Below are 23,176 nucleotides of genomic sequence, written 5' to 3'. Positions count from 1 at the left end.
TCACAACAGATCTATATTTCAGGAAACTTAGCTTAAGGTGGTTCAGCTATACCTTCCTAACAGTATGAAAATGGACTATCAGATCAGGATGTAGCCTGATGATCCATAAATAAGTTATATTTACACTTATTTCTTAACTAAAGAAAAACTGCACAAATCTCCAAAAGTAGACTGTAAGCTAGAAAAAAATCCAAGTTCACAAACATACAAATATGTGTGCCAATGTCAGTTTCGTTTATCATTTATGGTGAACTGTGAATACATTTTCAGCCACAAAAGTAAGAAAAAAGGAAGAAACATAAGGAACACTTTTGAACAAACGTTGCCGGGGCAGATACTTTAGATACTGCTTCTTCCTTCTATTTTTTTTTTTCTTCCCCAGGTAGGGATGAAGTCTCCCTATGTTGCCCACGCTGGTCTTGAACTCCTGCATCAGCTCCCCAAAGTGGTGGGATTACAGGCGTGAGCCACCAACCCCTACCTAGACACTAATTATTCTTATTTCAGTATAACGAAGCTGAATTTTGCCTTTGAAATAGAAATAAACAATATAAACTGCTTGAGCACTTGAAATACTCATTTCCTATAAAACTGTAGCTCTCTTTCCTCATTTAGAACTTGAGTAACTTTTCTCAGGTATTCCTCTGAATAGAATTCCCATTTTCCCAGAAGTGTACCACAAGTAGATGTAATGTTTCTTTGTATCAAAGTCATGGTTTTTTTGCTAATTACCTAATTTCTACACTGGTTGCAAAACAATTTACTTACGGTAGCAAAATCACAGCGCTAACTTTGTCCCTGATAAAAGCCATATGAAGAAAAAGAGACTTATCAAATGTTTTATATTGAATGCAATTTGTTCCAATATTTTAGCCTTCCTTTTAAAAAAAAAAATGCATTTGTTTGGGGACTTTTATTTTATTTTTAGAGGTAGAGTCTCTCTATGTTGTCTAGGCTGGATTTGAACTCCTGGGCTCAAGCGATCCTCCTGCCTCAGCTTAGTAGCTGGGACCACAGAAAGGCACCATGGTGTCTGGCTGGGTTTGCGGGGTTTTTAAAATACCAAAGCACGCTATGAAACATACTCTCTCTGTTTAGTGGTCTGATGGTGTATTGACATTGTCTTGAGAGACCTTTCATTTCAAAAATACCCAAATTACAACCAGGATAATGTTTGAGGCCAACTTTAACTTGACCCATCTTTCTCTTCGAAGAAGTTTTTCTTTATGAAATAGTAATATTCATGATCAGTGAAGGAGCATACTCACCAAGTGAACATAAGGCACAAAGTATCCAAAAAGTGCAAGTGGTATTCCAACTGCCCACACTGCATAAGCTGTCACCTTGAAGATGGCAAAATTGAAAATTTTTTTTGGAGGACTGAACTTTCTCCTGGAAAAGAGGGAGGATCCGCTACCTCCACTCTCTTTATCTTTGGTACTGGTAGCAAGAGGACGGTAAGTAAAGCCAGCCAGAAAGAGAACAAACATGAAGATGCAGAGCACCCTCAGTGTGTGAAAGAGGCCCACGCTGTCAATCAGAACCCTTAAGAGCAAAGGCAGCAGGATTGTGAAGACACTGCTGCCAGCAGTGACAATGCCATTCACCAGTCCAAGGCGCTTCTTGAAATAGTGTCCCAGAATGACCAATGAAGGCTGGTATGCAAAGGAGCAGCCGCAGGCAAATATGATTCCATAGGTAAGGTACAGAGGCTCGATGGAACTGTATAAAGATGAAAAAGATGGAAAGCAGCTTTCAATATTGTTACTGTGTGCTTGGTAGAATAAAACCTTATAGTAAATGTGGGTTTTTGTTCATCAACATATTTTCTACAAGTAAAAGTTGACCAAAATGAGGGAAAAACTCAGTAAGTCAAGAATGTAGCACTAAACATATTTTAATTTAATCTGAATGTGTGAAAAATAACCATTAAGGTCATCAGTGATTTTGTTCTGCCTCCTCTTTCTGTGGATTTCAGGTGACGCACACAGCACTGAGTAAGAACTGTGCTCTCCACAGCTCAGAAATAAAGGTTGGTGCCAGGACGAGTAAAATCAACAGTGATTCAATTAACAAACCAAAAACCTAGTCTCAATGAAACACTTTTTTAAAAAGTCAGAATTAACTATGAAAACTAATTATTTCATGGAGTTTTTCCAGGTACTTACCAAACAAGGTAGTAAAAGAAAAGGCTGCATTTTATATTTTTTCCCCAAGGTTATGTCAGGAACATTTGCACAGAGGCGCAGTTGTGCCTGTTTTTTGCTGGCCTAAGGGCTGTAGACCAACCTTCGCCCTGTGTTGCACTGTTCCCAATATTGTGCAAGATAACAAGAAATCATATTCCGACTGCAGAAAGACTAAATTACGTGTATTCCTTTTAGTGATCTCAGTTTGTAAGCTGTAAGGCCATGCGTGTGTGTCAAAAGAATAATGGATTCAATAATCTTCTAGTTTAACCAAATAATTGGACATTTCTTAGGAAGATAAAGGATCGTATCATTATGTTCTTTGAAACAATTACGGTAAAGAACAAAACTAGTTAAAGTTTTTTGAAAAGGCTATCAGTAGTAAAAGCAAACAATTTATTAGAAAGTAAGATAGATAAAGTTGGTTAATAATTAAATTTTGGACAATAATGCTAGTCTAGCAACATGCTGAGGTAATCATAAGGAACTCTAGAATCTGATAAAATTAAGGCATGTTGGCAATCCTCTCTCTGAGATGCCCTTCTCCCTCTATTAATCCACAGCTAGCACCACCTTCAGATCAGACTCAAGAGGCACTTCTAGGGTTTCCCAAATTAATCTCACCTCACTCTGATCACCCTTTACTGAATCTCCACTCTTTGTTTAGCCAACATATTAAGCAACTACTATGTACCAGATATGTTGTGGAAAAGAATATTAAAAATTTGGTCCTTGGCCAGACATGGTGGCTCACAATTGTAATCCCAACACTTTGGCTGGCCAAAGCAGGAGGATGGCTTGAACCCAGTCTGGCAACATAGCAAAACCCCATCTCTACTTAAAAAAAAAAAATTAGCTGAAATTAGCTGGGTGTGATGGCATGTGCCTGTAGTCCTAGCTACTCAGGAAGCTGGGGCAGGAGGATGGCTTGAACCCAGGAATCCAGGCTGCAGTGAGCTATGATCACACCACTGCATTCTGGCCTGGGTAATAGTGAGACCCTGTCTCAAAAAAAAAAAAAAAATGTGGTTCTGCCTTCAAGATACTCATAGTCTGCTTAGTGAAACAAGATATCTATCCCAAATAATAATAATACAACACAGAACAAAACAGAAATTAATGCTTCATTCATTCTGTATCAGTTTTTCCACCTAAGTAGTTTTCCAGATAATTGTAACTTATGTAAAGTGCTTATTTGTTTTTATTTAACAATTTTAAAGAAAAAAATTTTAAGTCTATTGTACATTCCTCTCTGCCTTCTTCAAAGTGTATATTAAAAATACTGTTCACAGCAGAATCATGAGGAACATCAGTTCCTATACAGTTGTACCACTGTACTGTAATGCTCTCAGCTGGAAAACCACAGAGCCTCTCCCTTCTACAGAGTGAAGGGAGTAATGAGCTTACAGAAGTAATGAGCTTTGCGATGGCATTTTCACTGCTGCTGAACCCTTTTCACTTCCAGGTTTTCCCTTCAGGAACAGATGGTTCCAGTCTGTGATGTTTGGCAGCCGAATAAGTGCAATGTAAATGAGTAAGGCTGTCGGATACCAATCATACATGCAAAAAGGATTCAGAGAAGGGACATGGGTGTGATTGACCTAAGTTGCTGGAGAAGGTTTTCCTCAGAAGGCAGAACAGGAACTAGAGGAAAAATGGACCTGCCACCCGACACTCAGAATCTATACCACGTTTCCCCTTGCTCCTGTATCTTGCTCACAAGTTTCAGTAGCCTTTGACCAGCAGGCTAAATAATGACATTTAATAGAAAATATGAGAATATTACACGTAGTAAGGGAATTTTGGTTTCAATAAATTTTGTTTCACTTAGAGGGTACAGAAAAGAGAGAGAGAACTGGGTCACATCAAAATATATGTCATAATTTTTATTGCTCAGTGGTCAGAAAAATTTGAAAAACATTGCTTTGTATGTGTGTTTTGTTAACAAACTAGGTAGTAAATTACATAAGCTGTCTACCTCTCAGTCCCCTCTCGACCACAGCTGGAGTTGTAATACATTTGGCAAGTGGCAGAGCCACAGGTACTGACAATAGGTACCTGTAAGCTTCCAGATCAAAGAAGCTATCTGATGAGGTATTAATAACATTAATTACATTAATAATAATGTAAATATTATATTGCTGCTAAAATAAATCATCTCACGGAATTACCTACACAGAATCTTATTCCAATCAAAATTTTAAAAAAAAAAAACAATTTTAGAAGAAAAAAACCCATCAAGGTACTTTAAAGATGAAAATATCTATTTTCTACAAAGAAATAAATATAATATTTAAAAATCCAACTAGAATTTCTTTTTTTTTTTTTTTTTTTTGAGACGGAGTCTTGCTCTGCCGCCCAGGCTGGAGTCTAAATTAGATGGAAGAAAATACGAAAGAATGAGGCTCACTTTAGAGTTGAGGAAGGGATGTGTGTTGGGGGGTGGGGAGCGGCAATGAGTAAAACCAAGGATCCTGTTGATTAAATATTTAAAAATAAAAAGTCAAATGTAAATTTGACTTATTTTTCCTTAATGACCACATTAATGCTTTTCAACTAAAGCAGCATGAAGACAGCTAGGGACAGGAAAGAGGCAGGAAATGAAGATAAACCACTAAAGTAGAGACAAAGGATAGAAATGATCTTAAGAGGTTTTCTTCTTAAGCACCTCCTGTTAACCAGAGCTACATATTAAATCAGTGTTTCTCTCACTGAGGATTATTCTACCAACGCAAGGGACTTACAAGGAGAACCAGAGCTGCAGGGAGAGGTGCTCCATGCAGTTTTGTGCCCATCTGCTCCTTATGGTTCGTCCCTCTTCAGTGCACTGCATCTTTTCTTCTAATACAGGAGTCCCCAATCTTTTTGGCACCAGAGACCAGTTTCAGGAAGAATTTTTCCATGGATGGGGTCGGGGGAGGGTGGTTAGGGATGATTCAAGTGCATTACATTTATTGTGCACTTTATTTCTAATATTATTACATTGTAATATATAATGAAATAATGATACAACTCATCATAATGTAGAATCAGTGGGAGCCCTGGGCTTGTTTTCCTGAAACTAGACGGTAACATCTGGGTGTTACGGAAGAAAGTGACAGATCATCAGGCATTTAGATTCTCATAAGGGGAGTGCAACCTAGATCCCTCATATGTACAGTTCACGATAGGGTTTGCACTCCTAGGAGAATTTAATGCTGCCGCTGATCTGACAGGAGGTGGAGCTCAGGTGGTAATGCAAGTAATAGGAAGCAGCTATAAATACAGAGGAAGCTTTGCTTGCTCACCCACAGCTCACCTCCTGCTGTGCAGCCCAGTTCCTAACAGGCCATGGACCCGTGCCAGTCTGTGGCACAGGGGCTGCGGATCCCTTTTCTAATAGATACAGGAGAAGTACACTGACATTAAGTTTTATTTTAAGGTACATTGGACCACTTCATTTTGCCATGATATTTTAAAATTTTAGCATGTTCTTTTTTTAAAGAACAGACAAGAATTCTCTATCTGGGTTGGAATAAATGGCAAGGTTTTGGTCTCATTAATAAAAATATTTCATATCAAGCCTATGAACAGCTACTTTAAAACAGCACGTATTGTAACCCGTGGGCCTCAGACTGAAAGGACCTTAAACTAAGGCCGCTATTTTAGATAACTTATTGTTATAACTTGAGTGCCATTGGGATTTTTATGTGAACAGAAGAAAAAGATAAGGAGAAACATTTTTCCATGCACCAGGAAACACATATATCCTGATTGATGTCTAAGTCTTAGGCATTACAAGAAAAAAAAGCATTCAAATTCTCAAGCTCTGATTTGCTGCTATGGATAACGTTTGTTTTATAAGTCATACTGCTTAAAGTTTTAAGAAATGAAAAGGAGGAGCTTTGTTTGTAAATAACAGAGTTTCTTAAATTAAAACTTTAAGGCATTTAACAGTTTTTAAAAAGCAACATGAAAAAACCAAGTCCTTACCTTACAAAAGAACTGGACATGAGCCCAACAAATCCAACAGCAGCACCCATGACAGCCGTTTTCCGACAACCAAATAGGTCTGTGAAGACGCTGACTATTGGGCAGCAAAAGAAAATCATCCCCATGGAGAGAGAACCTACCCATGCTGTAAAAGAGGGGAAAGGGTGGGAGGAATTATGACATGGTAAGTTATATTTGTACTTATTCCATTGATATAATACACATTTAGAAAAATTTTATTTTTAGGTTTTTTTTTAGTATAGCGCCTAAGCTTAGTTCTTTTGCCATGGAAATTGACTCATATACACTAGTAGAATATTTGCTGACCTGGATAATAGTTACTGGGTATTTATTTTATAATTATTTATAAAACCATACATATGTTTAATCTTCTTTTCTGAAGGTATGTTATATTTCACAATAAAAAAATTGAGAATCAGAAGTCAGATTCCATAAAAACCCAAAAAATGAAAACCAACAAGAAACAAAGAAATATTAAATACAAATAATCATAATTATGTGCCAAAGAAATGAGTGATCTGACTTCGCCGAGGAAATCAAGTCTGTAAGTCCTCCTAAAAAAGTAAAATAAACTAATGGAACCTAAGTGAAAATGAGCTGTGGAAAAAACAGACATGAGTCATATTCCCAGCTCTACAACTACAACATATCCTTGGTCAAGTTACTTCCCCTCTGAATGAGTTTTCTTATCTTGAAAACGGATCAAATAAATACCTTTCTAGAATTATTAAAGATTAGAGAAAGTGCACATAAACCTCAGTATCTGGCACATAAGCACTTAATAATTTAGAGTTTTAACAATGATGATGACAACAAATTGTTTGTCTTGGTAGATGACCCTGAAGCTCTGTGAAGCTCTGGGAGTCTCCCAGTATATTACTCTATTTTCTTAGCAAAGGTAGTTAAGCCCTATGCAAATGATCATCATTTCTAGTAATGAATTTCATATTAAGTCCAAATGAAACTTTATCATACTAATAATTTAATATTTTGCCTTTTTTTTTTGAGAAATGATCTCACTCCATTGCCCAGGCTGGAGTACAGTGGTGCGATCTCAGCTCACTGTGATCTTGACAGCCCAGGCTCAAGCAAATTTCCCACCTCAACCTTCCAAGTAGCTGGAACCACAGGTGTGCAGCACCATGCCTGGCTAATTTTTGTATTTTTTGTAGAAACGAGGTTTTGCCAGGTTGCCCAGGCTGGTCTTGAACTCCTGGGCTTAAGCGATCACCCACCTTGAGCCCAGAAATTTTTTGCCTTCTTACATTTTTAAATTATATATATATTTTAGTCAGTTGTATTTCTTTTTTGTGTGTTTCTTTTGTAGAGACAGGGTCTCACTTTGTTACTCAAGCTGGTCTTGAACTCCTGGCTTCCAGCAATCCTCCCACCTCGGCCTCTAAAATGCTGGGTTGCAGGCGTGAGCCATGGCCCAGTCAGTCAGCCATATTTCTATTATCTGTCTTCCCTCACCAGAAATAAGACTAATCTTAAAATACAATGAAGAGATTGTGTAAACACTGTCATCTTGACTTAAATGGTGGTGATAGGGGTTCAAAAGTAGACGGTAGGAAGGAGCTGATTGGCCAAATATATTAGCACAATCCAACCAAGACGTTTAGAGCCTTACAGTATGGGAAGCTTGAGACAGGTTAAATTTTCTTTTTTTAATGAGACAGGGTCTCGCTGTGTCACCCAGGCTGGAGTGTGGTGCTGCAATCTTGGCTCACTGCAACCTCTGCCTTCTGGGCTCAAGCCATCCTCCCACCTAAGCCTCCTCAGTAGCTGGGACTACAGGTGTGTGCTACCACACCAGTTAATTTTTGTATCTTTTGTAGAGACAAGGTTTCACCATGTTGCCCAGGCTGGTCTCAAACTCCTGGGCTTAAGCAATTGGCCCACCCTGGCCTCCCAAATTGCTGGCATTACAGGCATGAGCCACCATACCCAGCCTAGTAAGAATTTTTTAGTACTATCTTATACAAAATTTTACTAATCTCTAATAATTTAATTTCATTCAAAAAAGTTCAGACATCTGTGGTGTTTAAGAAACAATCTAGGCTGGGTGCAGTGGCTCACATCTGTAATCCTAGCACTTTGGGAGGCCGAGGTAGGCTGATCACCTGAGGTCAGGAGTTCCAGACGAGCCTGGCCAACATGGTGAAACCCCGTCTATACTAAAATACAAAAATTAGCCAGGCGTGGGGGCAGGTGCCTGTAGTCCCAGCTACTCAGGAGGCTGAGATGGGAGAATCACCTGAACCCGGGAGATGGTGGTTGCAGTGAGCCGAGATCGTGTGACTGCACACTGCAGCCTGGGAAGCTGAGAGAGGAAGGAAGGAAGGACGGACGGATGGACAGAAGGAAGGAGGGAAGGAAGGAGGGAGGGAGGGAGGGAGGGACAGAGGGAGGGAGGGAGGGACAGAGGGAGGGAGGGAGGGAGGGACGGAGGGAGGGAGGGAGGGAGGGAAAGAGATAAAGAGAGAAGGCGAGAAAGAGAAAGAAGGAAAGAAAAGAAAGAAAGAAAGAAAAGAAAGGGAGAGAGAGAAAGAAAAGAAAGAAAGAAAGAAAGAAACAAAGAAACAAAGAAAGAAACAAAGAAAGAGAAAGAAAGAAAGAAACAAAGAAACAGAAAGAAAGAAAGAAAGAAAGAAAGAAAGAAAGAAAGAAAGAAAGAAAGAAAGAAAGAAAGAAAGAAAGAAAGAAAGAAAAGAGAAAGAAAGGAGGAAAGAAAGGAAGAAAGAAAAGAAAGAATCTAATATAAATACTAGGCAGGCCAGAAGAAAACATCCTAACATCTACTTTTATTTTTTATTTAATTTTTTTTATAGCAAACATTGCCTGACAACTAACATCTACTTTTAGATAAAAGCACTTTTATAATTAAGGGGCCAACACTAGATATTAGACCACATCAAGAAACCCAAGAGCATATCCTTATACTGCATATACTGCTCATATGAGTAAAGATTTTTCAAGAAAAAATACCTTGGCCGAGCATGGTGGCTCAAGCCTGTAATCCCAGCACTTTGGGAGATCAAGGCAGGCAGATCACCTGAGATCAGGATCAAGACCAGCCTGGCCAACATGCAGAAACCTCGTCTCTACTAAAAATACAAAAATTGCCGGGCGCGGTGGCTCAAGCCTGTAATCCCAGCACTTTGGGAGGCCGAGGCGGGGGGATAACAAGGTCAGGAGATCGAGACCATCCTGGCTAACACAGTGAAACCCCGTCTCTACTAAAAACACACAAAAAAACTAGCCGGGCGAGGTGGCGGGCGCCTGTAGTCCCAGCTACTCCGGAGGCTGAGGCAGGAGAATGGCGTAAACCCAGGAGGCGGAGCTTGCAGTGAGCCGAGATCGCGCCATTGCACTCCAGCCTGGGGGACAGAGCAAGACTCCGTCTCAAAAAAAAAAAAAAAAAAAAAAAAAATACAAAAATTAGCTGGCCTTGCCGGCTCATGCTTGTAATCCCAACTATTCAGGAGGCTGAGGCACAAGAATTGCTTGAACCTGGGAGGTGGAGGCTACAGTGAATCAAGGTCATCCTACTGTACTCCAACCTGGGGGACAGAATGAGATTCTGTCTCAAAAAAAAAAAACCTTGCATAAGTTTTTGTGAATTACTGTGGATTTCAATCTACTGTTTTTCAGCGCAAAGAAACTAAAAATCTTGGGAAAAAAGTGGAAGAAGTCAGATGCACTTTCATGGGTTATTCAGAGTCTCACCTCTGGTCATAGCTCCACTGACTTGGATAATTCATTCTTCTGGCTTTTTGGCTGTCATTCAAAAGACTCACCATTGGAACCTCACTGCCCTTTCAGGCATCTATTTGGACAGGAGTCCAACTCCAAGCTATCCCTCTCCTCCACTAGGCCCACCTCTAATCTGCAGGAAATACATTTCCTTTGCCCTGACAAAGGCTGGAGTGTAGGCAAATTCAACACAGCCACCATTATAGTATAGTTCTTTCTGTGGGAACAGTAAGCCAGCCACAGTTCTCTCCTTGTTGGGTATCTCGGAGAGCGGACCCTGGTCCTCTTTTCCCTGCAACTGGGGGGAATCCTTTAAATCTCTTAAGTCGTCCCTCTCAAGCCCCTCTCACTCGATACCAAGTGAGAGAACAAGTGAGAGTAACCTCCACTTACACAATGGTGGAGGGGACACAGCACCGTTTTCTCAGGAGTCCTCATAAAATGCTATTCCTGACCCATAGTATCCTTCTTAATGGGTTTTAGAGCCTTTAACTGGTTTGAAAACCTACTTTAAAAAGCCACATAAAATATCTCACTTTTGAAATTCACACTATTGTACTGTAGTGCCTACACTGAAATTCTAATAGATTTTGCTACAATAATAATTGGCAATAGATGAAGTTAGGTCTGTCTTCTGATCAAATTCAAGAATAAATTAATTATCAGAATAGTTATTACCTGCTATTGCACACTCACAACATTTCTAGTTTTTGTCAAGTTTTAACATGGCATCTAAATAATCCAAGGTCTTATGACCTATGATATATATGCCACAAAAATAAAATAGACTGTTGTTCTCTTTCACCCCTTCCAAGTCTATTACCACTATTATAATAATAAAGACTCAGCAGAGCTAGCTGTTGTACTGATAATATATTTGTTGCACTCAGAAGATTATTTCATTTAATCTCCAGAATTCTATAAGGTAGTACTTCTATTAAGTTCGTTTAACAATTGGGAAACTGAAGTACATAGTTACTGTAATATATCCAGCATGGTAAAATTTTTATCTTAAAAATGCAAATAGCCGGGTGTGGTGGTTCATGCCTGTAATCCCAGCACTTTGGGAGCCCAAGGCCGGTGGATCACCTGAGGTCAGGAGTTCAAACCAGGCTGGCTAACAGGGTGAAATCCCATCTCTACTAAAAGTACAAAAATTAGCTGGGTGTGGTGGCAGGTGCCTGTAATCCCAGCTATTCCGGAGGCTGAGTAACGAGAATCGCTTGAACCTGGGAGGCGAAGGTTGCAGTGAGCTAAGATTGCGCCACTACACTCCAGCCTGGGCAACAGAGTAAGACTCCGTCTCAGGAAAAAAAAAAAAGCATCAAACTAGACCAGGAACAGTGGCTCATATGTATAATCCCAGCACTTTGGGAGGCTGAGGTAGGAGGATTACTTGAAGCCAGGAGTTCAAGCCCAGCGTGGGCAACAAAGCAAGAACCCATCTCTACAAAAAAAAATACTTTAAAAACTAGCTGGGCATGGTAGCAAACAACAGTAGTCCCAGCTACTTGGGAGGCTGGGACTCCTGGGAGGCAGGGAGGCAGGAGGCTCCCTGGAGCCCAGGAGTTTGAGGCTGCAGTAAGGTATGATGGTGCCACTGCACTCCAGCCTGGGCAACAGAGCAAGACCTTCTCTCTCAATAAATAAATAAATAAATAGCAATCGAGCCCTAGTCCCTCTATGTTCTTCTACAAAACACCCACAGAGGACTTCCGAATTTTCCCCCCAAGGATCTCTCCTCGAAAGTTGACAGTCAATTTGCAGACCAAAGCATGCCCCCACAGAACTATCCACAGGGTTATCTCATAACTCATGCCCACTAGGAGGGCATGTTGAAAGCACGCCCACTTGGCCACTTCTACAACTTACTTCCGCCCAAGAAGGTGCCAGCTCAGATACCTGCCCAGTAGCAGAGGGACCCTTGCCCTTGCTCATTTCCTCCCCTACCTTATAAAAATGCCCACTTTTTGCTCCAAAGATGAAGTGGCACACTTAGGCAGGAGGCTTTGTCCCTCTGCCTCTAAGCTAGTTTTGAAATAAATACACTTCTTTGTATCAGAACTTGCTCTTGTTAATTGGACTCTACATGCAGTGACAAACTAACCTGCTTTTCAGTTACACTATTAAAATTTTAGTGTTCTTTAATGTTCTAGGTTCTATCCTAGGCTGTTGGGAATATAGAAACAAATAAGAGATTTCTCTACCTTCCAAAAATTTTCAGTCTAGTAACATATGCAAAAGTGGTCTGATCAGAACACCAGATAGAATGTCCTGTGTCTTAAGAGAAATAGATGCCAAAAATGTATAAGATGTGCTTGTATAACTCTTATTTGAATATGTGTGTATGTTTGACATCAGAGAGACACATCCAAGAAGACACGTTAAGAAATCTTTTTACAGAAAAATACCAGGAAGCTTTTCAATTTCCCTATCTAGATCCTATTTGTTTCCTACTCCATTCTGAGAAAAAATCCCAAGGCTCTAAATGTATACAAAAGCAGGATGCAAATCACTCAAAGTGGTTAGGTTTGATATTTAAGAAGATTCTCCTGCATGCCAAATAAAGCAAAGGTGTTGTAATTATGCAGATGTAAATGATTGCAAGGGCAAAGTGTTTACAAATGAAAATACCCAAAGGGAAGATTTACTGTAGTTAAAGGTTGATAAATAGTTTTTTGCCCTTTGGTAGTTCCAACCTGCATTTCCACTCCATCTTGGCCTCTTTCAAGATATCTATGCTCTGTAATAATCAATATTGGTCTAATAGCCTTAAATTATATAAAATAATCGTATGCAAAACTGAGATTAAAATGCAATATGTTAATATTATTGAGCAGAGTCCCAGTACCTCCTGGAGCATGAAACTGTCTGGCAGCTACACACAAATTCAGGAATGGGTAGGCTGTACTGCTGTACTCTTGCTTTGACCATTTTATTGCCATCCTGAAGGTTATTTGGTAGTTATATTGCACTTAGGAGTGGCTTTAAAAATATTTGCTAATCGGCTGGGCACAGTGGCTCACACCTGTAATCCCAGCACTTTGGGAGGCCGAGGTGGGCAGATCACAAGGTCAGAATATCGAGATCATCCTCACTAACACAGTGAAACCTCATCTCTACTAAACCCCGTCTCTACTAAAAATACAAATCTATATATATATACATATTAGCTGGGTGTGGTGGTGGGCACCTGTAGTCCCAACTAATCGGGAGGCTGAGGCAAGAAAATGGCGTGAACCCGGAAGGCAGAGCTTGCAGTGAGCCCAGATCGCACTACTGCACTCCAGCCTAGGTGACAGAGTGAGACTCCATCTAAAAAAAAAAAAAAAAAAAAAAGAAGTTGCTAATCAACTTCTGTTTATGGCATTGGAATAAAGTGGTCCTGCAAACCCTACTACAGATAACTATTATTAAATCTGAGCTAAACAAAACTAAACATACTGGAAAATATCTTAAAAACTGATAGAAATTGGGGGAGAGTTTGAAAAGCTACAGTTGCAAGAAGAATTACAAAGTTGTGGGCTTTCTAGAGGGCCAATAAAATGTGCACATGCTTGGTAGACTGAACAGAAGCCAGAATAAAGAAAGGCAGCATCTGAAAGTTATAAGAACTAAGCAGAGATATCAGCTGCCGCACACCACAGTGAGACAGGATTTGCAATGTGAGCAAGCTATCTGCTAGGAACAAAAACTCAATAATCCTTGGATTAACACAGTAGATTCAGAGTTATTTCAAAATATTATCTACATGTTCAAGTTTCAACCAAAATTATGAGGCATGCAAACAAACAGGCAATCAAAAAAACAGACTGTGAATAGGCTCAGCTGTTGTATTTAGTAAACAAAGATTTCAAAGTTTCTATTATAAATGTTAGATGAATTAGAAAATAATATTTTTCAAAGAATTTAAGATAAGAAGTGATCTTACTTAGTGAAGAGATAGGGAATCTCAACAACAAAATGTAAACTATAAAAACAAGAGAAAATTCTAGAGATGAAAAGTATGTATCTAAAGATTGGGTAATTTCTATTTTCAAAGTTCCCAGACCTTTCTTATCTTTCATCTGCAATCTGCTAAGGGAACCTATTGAATGTATTTTCCAGTCATACTTTTGAAGTATATTGGTATCTTTCCTCTGTAATAACTCAATATTGGTCTAATAGCCTAAATTATATAAAATAATAATATGCAAAACTGATATTAAAATGCAAAATATTATTTACCAAAGTCCCAATAATTCCTGGGGCACGAAGCTGTCTGGAAACTATACAAAAATTCAGCAGTGGATAGACTGTACTCTTGCCTTGACCATTTTATTGCCATCCTAAAGGTTATTCGGTAGTTATATTTTACTTGAGAGTGGCTTTTAAAATATTTGTTAATCAACCTATGTTTATGGCATTGGAATAAAGTGGTCACGCAAACCCTACTACAGATAACTACTGAATGCATTTTTCAGTCATACTTTTGACGGATGAAGTACTGGAGATAGAAAATACCCAATCTAAAGACAGCTGGCCTTTTCTCACATTGCAAATCCTGTCTCACTGTAAGAGAATAATATTAAACAAAATTAACTAAGTCTTAGAGACCTATGGATCTCTAGGAAAAAATGTGAGTCATTCTGAAGAAATAATGGGGCTGGGCACAGTGGCTCATACTTATATATTTTGGGAGGCCACGGCAGGAGGATCACTTGAGCCCAGATATTCAAGACCAGCCTGAGCAAAATAGTGAGACCTCATCTTTACAGGAAAAAAAAAAAAAAGCTAGGTGTGATAGCATGCACCACCTGTGGTCCCAACTACTCTGGAAGCCAAGGGGAGGATCACTTGAGCCGGAGAGGTTGAGGCTTCAGTGAGCTATGATGGTGCCACTGCACTCCAGCCTGGATGATAGAGGAAGACACTGTAAAAAGCAAACAAATAAAAAGAAATAACAGCCCAAAATAAAAATTGCAAATTGTGTGAAAAACTTTAACTTGTAGATCCAAGAAGTTCAAAGACCACCCCCAGCAGGATAAACACTAAGAAAATGATTCCTAAGCTCATCACAGTCAAACTGCTGAATGCCAAAAAGAAAATTCTGAAAGCAGAGAAAAATAATATATCTAGAGAGAACAATTATATCATTAACAGGTGGCCTCTTGTAAATAATAAGGGACAGAAGACATTGGAACTTTCATATTGATAGTGCTGAAAGTGGGGGGAAATAACCAAGAATTCTATATCCAGCCTTTTGAACTAGCCTTCAAAACTGAAGGCAAAATAAAGATTTTTTAAATGGAGAGAATTTGTCACTAGGAAATTTACACTACAAGAATGTTAAATAAAGTTCTTCAGGCTGAAGGGAAATGACACCACTGGCAACTTGGGTCCAAAGGAAGGACTAACACACACACACACACTTTTCCTCATAATTTCTTTACAAGGATAACTTTAAATTACTGTTTAAACAAAAACTATAACACTATATGTAGATGTTATAATAAATAAATAAGTGAAAATAACAGCATTAAAGATGGATGTAAATAGGTAAATACTGTAATAAGGCTCCTATATTTTACCTGAATTCTGTATTAACTTAAAATAGATTGGGATGACTTAAAGACGCACATCGTTATACTCAAAGAAAGCACTAAAAAATTATGCACAGAGATACAGCTAGAAAGCCAATCAATGAATTAAAATTGATTACTAAAAATTATTTGATGAATGCAAAGGCCGGCAGAAAAGAAGGAACAGAAGAACAAAAGGTAGATGAGACAAATAGAAAACAAATAGCAAAATGGCAGACCTAAATGATATGGCCATATCAATTATTACATTAAATACAAATTGACCTAAATGTCATTAAATTTAAAAAGATCTAAATTGATATGGCCATATCTTTTTTTTTTTTTTTTTTTTTTTGAAATGGAGTCTTCCTCTGTTGCCCAAGCTGGAGTGCAGTGGCATGATCTCAGCTCACTGCAACCTCCACCTCCCGGGTTCAAGTGATTCTCCTGCCTCGGCCTCTCGAGTAGCTGGGATTACAGGCACGCGCCACTGCACCCAGCTAATTTTTGTATTTTTAATAGAGATGGGATTTCACCATGTTGGCCAGGCTGGTCTCGAACTCCTGACCTCAAGTGATCTGCCCACCTCGGCTTCCCAAAGTGCTGGGACTACAGGCATGAGCCACTGTGCCTGGCCTCAATTTTTACATTAAATAAAAATAGACTAAAGACTCTAATCAAATGGCAAAGATTGTCTGACTGGATAAAGACACAATAACTAATTATATTCTGTTTAGAGATATATTTTAAATTCAAAAACAAATAAGTTAAAAATAAAAAGATGGAAAAAGATATCACATGTGAACAGTAGGCCTAAAAGCCTAAGGTGGCTATACTAACATTAGACAAGACAGACTTTGAGACAAGAAATATTACTAGAAATGAAGAGGACTACTTCACAATGGTAAAAGTGTCAAGGCATCAGGAAACTATAACAATTATAAATGCATATATACTTAATAACAGAGCTTTAAAAATATAGGAAGCAATGAAATTTGATCCCTACCTTATACCATATAAAACATCACTTCAAAATGGAACATAGAACTTAAATGTAAAATTGAAAACTATAAAACTTCTACAAGAAAATATTGGAATCCAGGCATGATGGTTCACAACTGTAATCCCAGTCTCAGGGCTCACCTGGGATCCCTGATGGGTGAGTAAATGCAGACCTAAACTCTTTCACTTCCATTTCCAAGGCTTCTTGTCCTCAGACTTTGTGCTGAAGGCGGATGAAGCACCGAACCTCTGGTGAGCCAATTAAGAGCCACTGGTGCAGATACAGAGGACAGGATGCTGGAGAGGACCCCAACACCCACCCTTCACCCCACTGCTCTCAAGGGTTAGGAGTGTCAACCTTGTTCTAATCCAGTTTTTTCTACCACATTTTCCTTCTTTTTGGGGGGCCTGTCATGGCACCTATCTCTTCTTTTACAATGTTAAGAGTGTTGCTGCAAACTACAGAGATATTACTGGGTAGAATGAGCATTTGGCCCAGCCGTCAGATACGCTATTCAGAACAATGCAGTTTCCATCTGTTCTTAGAGGCAAGGAGGATACAGGGATTAGAAGTGTCTTTTTTTCCCCCTGTTGAAGGAACCCATTTGCATAGAGCAAGAGGTTTTTCCCCCAGGCACTTCCCCCTTCTTGTACTTAAGCTGTTCTTTTGTCTTTTCTCCACAACATCAGGAGTTAAACACAGCCCTGTGAATACAGGGAGCTTTTCTATGCAAGGGTTTTCTTTTGTCCTTTTGGAAGGTATCTTACTAGGCCAGGACCCAAATTCATGGGACTCCCTAACTTAATGAGTCCATGCACCCTCCTGAGGCACCCTTTTGTCCCAAACTCAATTTCAAGCTTCAGGTTGAAGGCCTAGAAAGAAAAACTGGATCTGAGGGATCGAGAAGCAGATGGCAATGAAAGTCAAGGGACACAGCACTGTGAGTAGGATTAATTCCTGCCAATTAAACCCCTGCTTCATGGAAGGAGGTCATGCTTTTATCTATGGCATAGACGAGGTCTAGGAAACCCAAAGATTCAGTGCGTAGGTGAGGACAGATCATTCCTACCTTCTAGGCCTCCCTGTTCCACATGGGTGAAAGCCGTGTTGGCACCCATGGGCAGCACCTGCCAAGGTCACCGGGACTCAGAGATACAAAGATGGAAGAAAGAAAGGGGACACCTTTTCTGTCTCCTCCTCATGTACCCTAGGTATATGCTGGGAGGAGAAAGGAACTAAACCATGCCTTTTCCCCCTCTTTCCAGATGGGTAACCAGCCATCTTCAGTCTGTACTTCTTTTGAATGCATCCTGAATCACTGGGACTCCTTTGAAATAAATGTCTTCTTTTTCATCTTCTGTCTTCTCTTCATGGATGGATAATTGGGTCCTTGTACCACAGGATACTGCCCTTGGATGCATCCCCCAAGCTGTGAAAAGTTTAATTTCCCCAAACCTTAAACTACTTGGCTTAAAATTGAACTGGGAAGGGAACCCAGAAGCCCGACACGCCAGTAAAAGAGTAAAAGTTCTTACCATTCAGACTTCTGGCCTCTTTCTCCCTGTGCAAACCAGTAAAAGGAAGGATAAAAATCACTGTTTACTCTTCTGTAAAGTTTTAATTAATGGAAAAAAGGATTTGTGAGGCTAATCGTAAGCTGTGGCCATTCTGGTATGCTTTGTGTGTCTTTCTGTATAGTTCTGTCATAAGGAGTAAGACAGGATAGAACACAGACCTAGGACCCCATACGCCCACTGTTCAAGCTAGCCCTGCAAACTGGTCAGTTACAAACTTTGCTACAGGTCTCTGAAGGAAAAAAACTGAATAAGGTCTCCATCTTGTTTTATGTCCTTGGGAGCTTGACCTTGTAACCACGTGGCAGTACTTTCTTTTGGTCTCTGCCATTTTACAATGGCAGCCCAGGTTCAGTCCTGGCTTACGGAATGAGTACTTTCTGGCTAATATCTGTGTGACTTTTATATTTGTTGATTCTCTTTCCCTCCATGAACAACTTCTAGCTTCCTTTCTGAAATCTTCCTTCCTCTGAGTTATCTTAAAAGATTCTAGATTTTGTAAAAACTGCTTACCACCTCTTTGAAAATACCTTGTATACAGGCGGTTAAATCACAACCTTACTTAAGTCTTGTTGGTTTCACCTGTGAGGTTACTTTTGAAAACGTTCAAAAGCCAGAAATATTGGCCACTTGGTGAGGCTAAAGTTGGGTAACAAGGTATTTAAAATGATTTTTTTTTTCTTTTGAGACGGAGTCTTACTCTGTCGCCCAGGCAGGAGTGCAGTGGCACGATCTGGGCTCACTGCAAGCTCCGCCTCCCGGGTTCACGCCATTCTCCTGCCTCAGCCTTCCGAGTAGCTGGGACTACAGGCGCCCATCACAGCGCCCAGCTAATTTTTTTGTATTTTTAGTAGAGACGGGGTTTCACCGTGTTAGCCAGGATGGTCTCAATCTCCTGACCTCATGATCCACCTGCCTTGGCCTCCCAAAGTGCTGGGATTACAGGCGGATTTTTTAAAATAAGAGCACTATGGTCAAAAGTCAGTTTAATTAAAAGTGGATATCCAAGCTATAGGCATATTTAAAAGGCCTTTATGTTTTTCTCTTCTTGCATCTTGTTTTGTTGGAAAAGGTTTTCTTTCTCAGTCAACTGAATTACTTTTTTCCATTTTTGTCTTGCCTCTCTTAATGCATGCATGAGAGGCCCTAAGATAACTTCTGATAGCCTAGGACTCCCTGGAAAAAATGGAAGAGGCACCACTGACCCCGTTTTAGAAAAAAAACTCTGTTGTCCTCATAAAACCCCAATAATTAAAAGCAGATAAATCCCTCTCAAAATCTGTTTTTGTCTTCCAGCTATAACTGTTTATTAGGCTCTAGAAACTGCATGCTTTCCTAGTCCTGCTCTTGAAGGGCTCCATCCTGAGGTCAGTAATCTAATTAGGAGATTGGCCAATGAAAAATCTTACAACTACTGGATCCTCTGTCTGTGTAGTTATATATGTGTAATGTGTGCGATGTTTGTATAAAAAAGAACTCTAATTAATTGGCTTAGAGTAAAATAAGCACTTAGATAAAATATTTTTTGAAGGAAAAATAAAAGCTGTAATACCTTTTAGTTCACATGATTTTAATATTTGAAAAATAAAAAGTTTTAGAGACTATCGGTAAAATACAAATGTCTTCAAAATGTAAACATGTGGTCTAAATTATGCAGGTCAGATACTAGGTTTGCTAAATGCTTTAAAGTTATAAGCTGCTTCTTTGGCTTTTTTTTCCCCTTTTTTTGTTTTCTCAACAGTATCACTCTGTTGCCCAGGATGGAGTGCAGTGGCGTGACTTGGTTGCCTCTGCCTCCCAGGTTCAAGTGATTCTCCTGCCTCACCCTCCTGAGTAGCTGGGACTACAGGCATGCACCACAATGACCTCTAATGTATATATATACACACACATATACATATATATATACACACACACATATACATATATATATATACACACATATACATATATATATATATATATATTTTTTTTTTTTTAGCAGAGACGGGTTTTCACCATGTTAGCCAGGTTGGTCTTGAACTCCTGACCTCAGGTGATCCACCTGCCTTGGCCTCCCAAAGTGCTGGGATTACAGGTGTGAGGCACTGCACCCAGCCTGCTTCTTTTGCTTTTAAAAATTGTTCACCTTGCTTGCTTTACAGTTTCATAATGCCATATTACCAATAGCACACCAGAGTGGCTACAGCTTAAGCTACAATTGGTAGCACATAATTAAAATAACTTACCAGGCTTTACATTAAAATTAAAAATTGCTAAGGTTTACCATTATACCATGTAATTGAGACTACTGAAAACAGATTTATATCAAGGTGTGTAAGGAAAGTAAAATATGTTTTTAGTAAAGGATTATAAGAAGGCATGGGAATGTAAATTTTTGTCTAGTTTAGAGGATTAAATAATTGTTTTAAGTTGGATAAGATAAAGTCGAAAGTTTAAACAAGTTGTGGAAGGTCTGTAAACATTAATCTTGCAAAAGAAATTCTGTGTGTGAACATACTGACTAAATTCAAAAGGGTATTACATGGTTTTTCTGTAAATTGAACATTAGAATAAAAGCACAACAAGGTTTTCTTAAGGCACTGACCTACTCTTTAACAAAAATTTGTAAAGGTTTATAAGAATCTTACCTCATGGTCAAACTGGTTAAGATTAGACAAAATTATCTAAAGATTTCATCAAAAAATAAAGGGTGTGGGAGAGACCAGAGATGGAGTGTTTGGAAAGCTGTCTTCACTCTTAATGAGTAAAGGTTTTTACGTTTTTTAAAATTTTTGAGTCATCATTTTGGCTAAATAAATGACTTATGGTAATATGCAGTTGTATTTCATAATATAAGGTGTTTTAAACCTCTAATGTATTTAACAGGCTTCCCAAAATCAAACTTCAGTTTCAAGGTTGTCTTTTCTGACATCTTACTTTTGAATACTACAGAGGGCTCCTGGATTATCCAAAAAGAGAGGTAAACGGGATTAACTGACATGTTTAGTTATGTGGGATTGCCAAAATAAAAATAATGTTTAATCTTCTTCAGGTTATATTTTAGTGAAAAATACTAATATATGTTCCAAAATTGTATGTGGTTTCTAAAATTCTAATGTCTGAGTATATGCTATCAATCATAATTAAGATTATGTTGTTATTGTAAACCACAGAAATAACCAAATTTCTTTGTCAATCATGGTTTCGACTGTGATTACCCAAAGACATTTTGTCATTCACAGACAATTGTCCTATTTTGATCCTTTTCAAAAGATGGTTTATAATCAGCTATAGGACTTTGACAAGTGGTCTCAAATGCAAGTTTCTGATAACTTTGGAGATTGTGATATTGGAATAGAGGGAAAATGTACAGGACTCATGAAGAGCTGAAATGTTTGTGAATATCAAGCAGAACAAGAATTAACAGAAGTACTGAACTAATAGAAAGCTGAAGTAATCTTTTTTGCTTAAAACATTGCTGATCCTTATTGTTTTTCAGAGTCAAGGAAACTTTTATGTTGAGCTATCTACAGCTTTTAACAATTGAGTAAGCTATACTCCAGTGAACAAAATTTGGAGCACATTTATTTCCTTCTGTCTGGTTTCCCCAGAAGTTGGAAACTATTTGTGAGTATTCTTAATTTGCAGCAATACAGTTATTTGCATCAGTGCAATAAGAATCCATTTTCTTTTGCAACAGGACACAGTTGGAGAAACCGGTTGTTTTACCAAGGCTTTGACTAGTAGGGTGTGCTTACCTTTAAGAAATCAAGTTTGACTTGCAGAACCAATAAAAGCCCCTTGGGAAAACTGGCCTCATACTTTGTCTTCTACACAGTCCCTGTACAGGGTTCCTAACCTGTGGTGAGTAAAGAATGTCACTTTCTAATAGGCCCAGGAAACCCATCTTATCTTGGGACCTCAAGAAGAGAGGAATTTACCCAACTCACAGGTATTTGAGGATACAAACCCATGGCTGGGCTCAGCTTTTAAAGGTCTTATCTGAAATTCCTTGTGGAACAGAGTTCCATCAAAGCCAATTTTAAAAGCCTGTGTGAAAAATTATTATTCTTGCTGTACTTTATGCAAATAACCAGGCCAAATATGAGACTAAAGTTTATTCTGCAAACAACTCAGTCCTATCATGATTTGTTTTTAACAAAAATGAGGACTGGAGAGAGAAAAATTATGTTTCAAAATTATCATACACTTGTCATTGAATTCTAGTCTCATTAGTTGTTTTTAAGTTTTTGTCTGCACTTTAGACTAACCCTGCTTATTTCTGTGAACCAACCAGTGATCATCAGCTGCAGCTCAGAAGAAGCAAAAGGGATGGGTGATGTAAAAATCTGGATCAATATTCTAGTTCTGGGCAATTATCCTGCAAAGCTTGCCAGGTGATAGGAGTAAATAGGGTGCCCATAACCTGGAGGTTTCTTTGTTTGGGAAAATAAGACCAAAGAAGCTGACCAAAGCCAAGACTCATGCACCCAAATCTTAACAGGCATAACTATAGCCACCTGTTATCTGGGCATGTTGGCAGCCATGGGATTTCTGAGCTGTCCTTACCCCCTTATTTTGTTTTGATACATGTCTTCTAATAATCTGGTTTGTCTTTTCTCATTTTCAGGTCGTCAAACTCCAGTCATGCAACTGGAGCCTCAGTCGATGGCTCTCTTTTACTGGGGACCCTAAGATAGGCCTCTGAGGGAGATCTGACTGCCATTTTCCCAAAACAGCACCCCTGTCAGCAGGAAGCAGCTAGTATCAGTCATCATCCCTATTCTAATGGCAGTTAGATGTACCTCATCAGAGGGAAGAATTGATAGCAGCAGGAGGTAGACAAATGCCTAGGCAGATAGGAATGTAGGAACCGGTTCCTGGTGAAACCTGACCTTCAAGCTGAAGACAGTTTAAAGCCTAGCTACAAGTCCCAGGTAAATCCATGGACTGGATTGAGAACCTATTTTCCCATTTGGCATGCTTTCCTCTGATTGATCCCCACCCTTCACCTATTTTACACACACCTATCCTTTCTTTTCTTTAATTTTCTTTGCTTTCTTTTTTTTTTTTTTTTTTTTCCTGAGACAGAGTCTTGCTATGTCAGCCAGGCAGAAG

The 23,176-nt window shown here is 39.0% G+C and overlaps 1 protein-coding gene across 1 annotated transcript in view; it reads right to left on the bottom strand.

Moving 5' to 3' along the window:
* Window positions 1-23,176, bottom strand: part of SLC16A10 (solute carrier family 16 member 10) — a 137,598-nt gene that overhangs the window by 45,400 nt on the left and 69,022 nt on the right. Inside the window, exons 2-3 of the mRNA XM_025383012.1 lie at window positions 6,162-6,306; window positions 1,269-1,722 (exon numbers count right to left, since the gene is read on the bottom strand). Coding sequence (XP_025238797.1) covers window positions 1,269-1,722; window positions 6,162-6,306 — 599 coding nt within the window. The remainder of the gene's footprint in view (window positions 1-1,268; window positions 1,723-6,161; window positions 6,307-23,176) is intronic.

This window comes from Theropithecus gelada, chromosome 4 (genome assembly GCF_003255815.1).
Source record: "Theropithecus gelada isolate Dixy chromosome 4, Tgel_1.0, whole genome shotgun sequence".
Classification (NCBI taxonomy): domain Eukaryota; kingdom Metazoa; phylum Chordata; class Mammalia; order Primates; family Cercopithecidae; genus Theropithecus; species Theropithecus gelada.
Note: the sequence above shows the minus strand (reverse complement) of the source record. Positions and strands in the feature narration are given on the sequence as shown.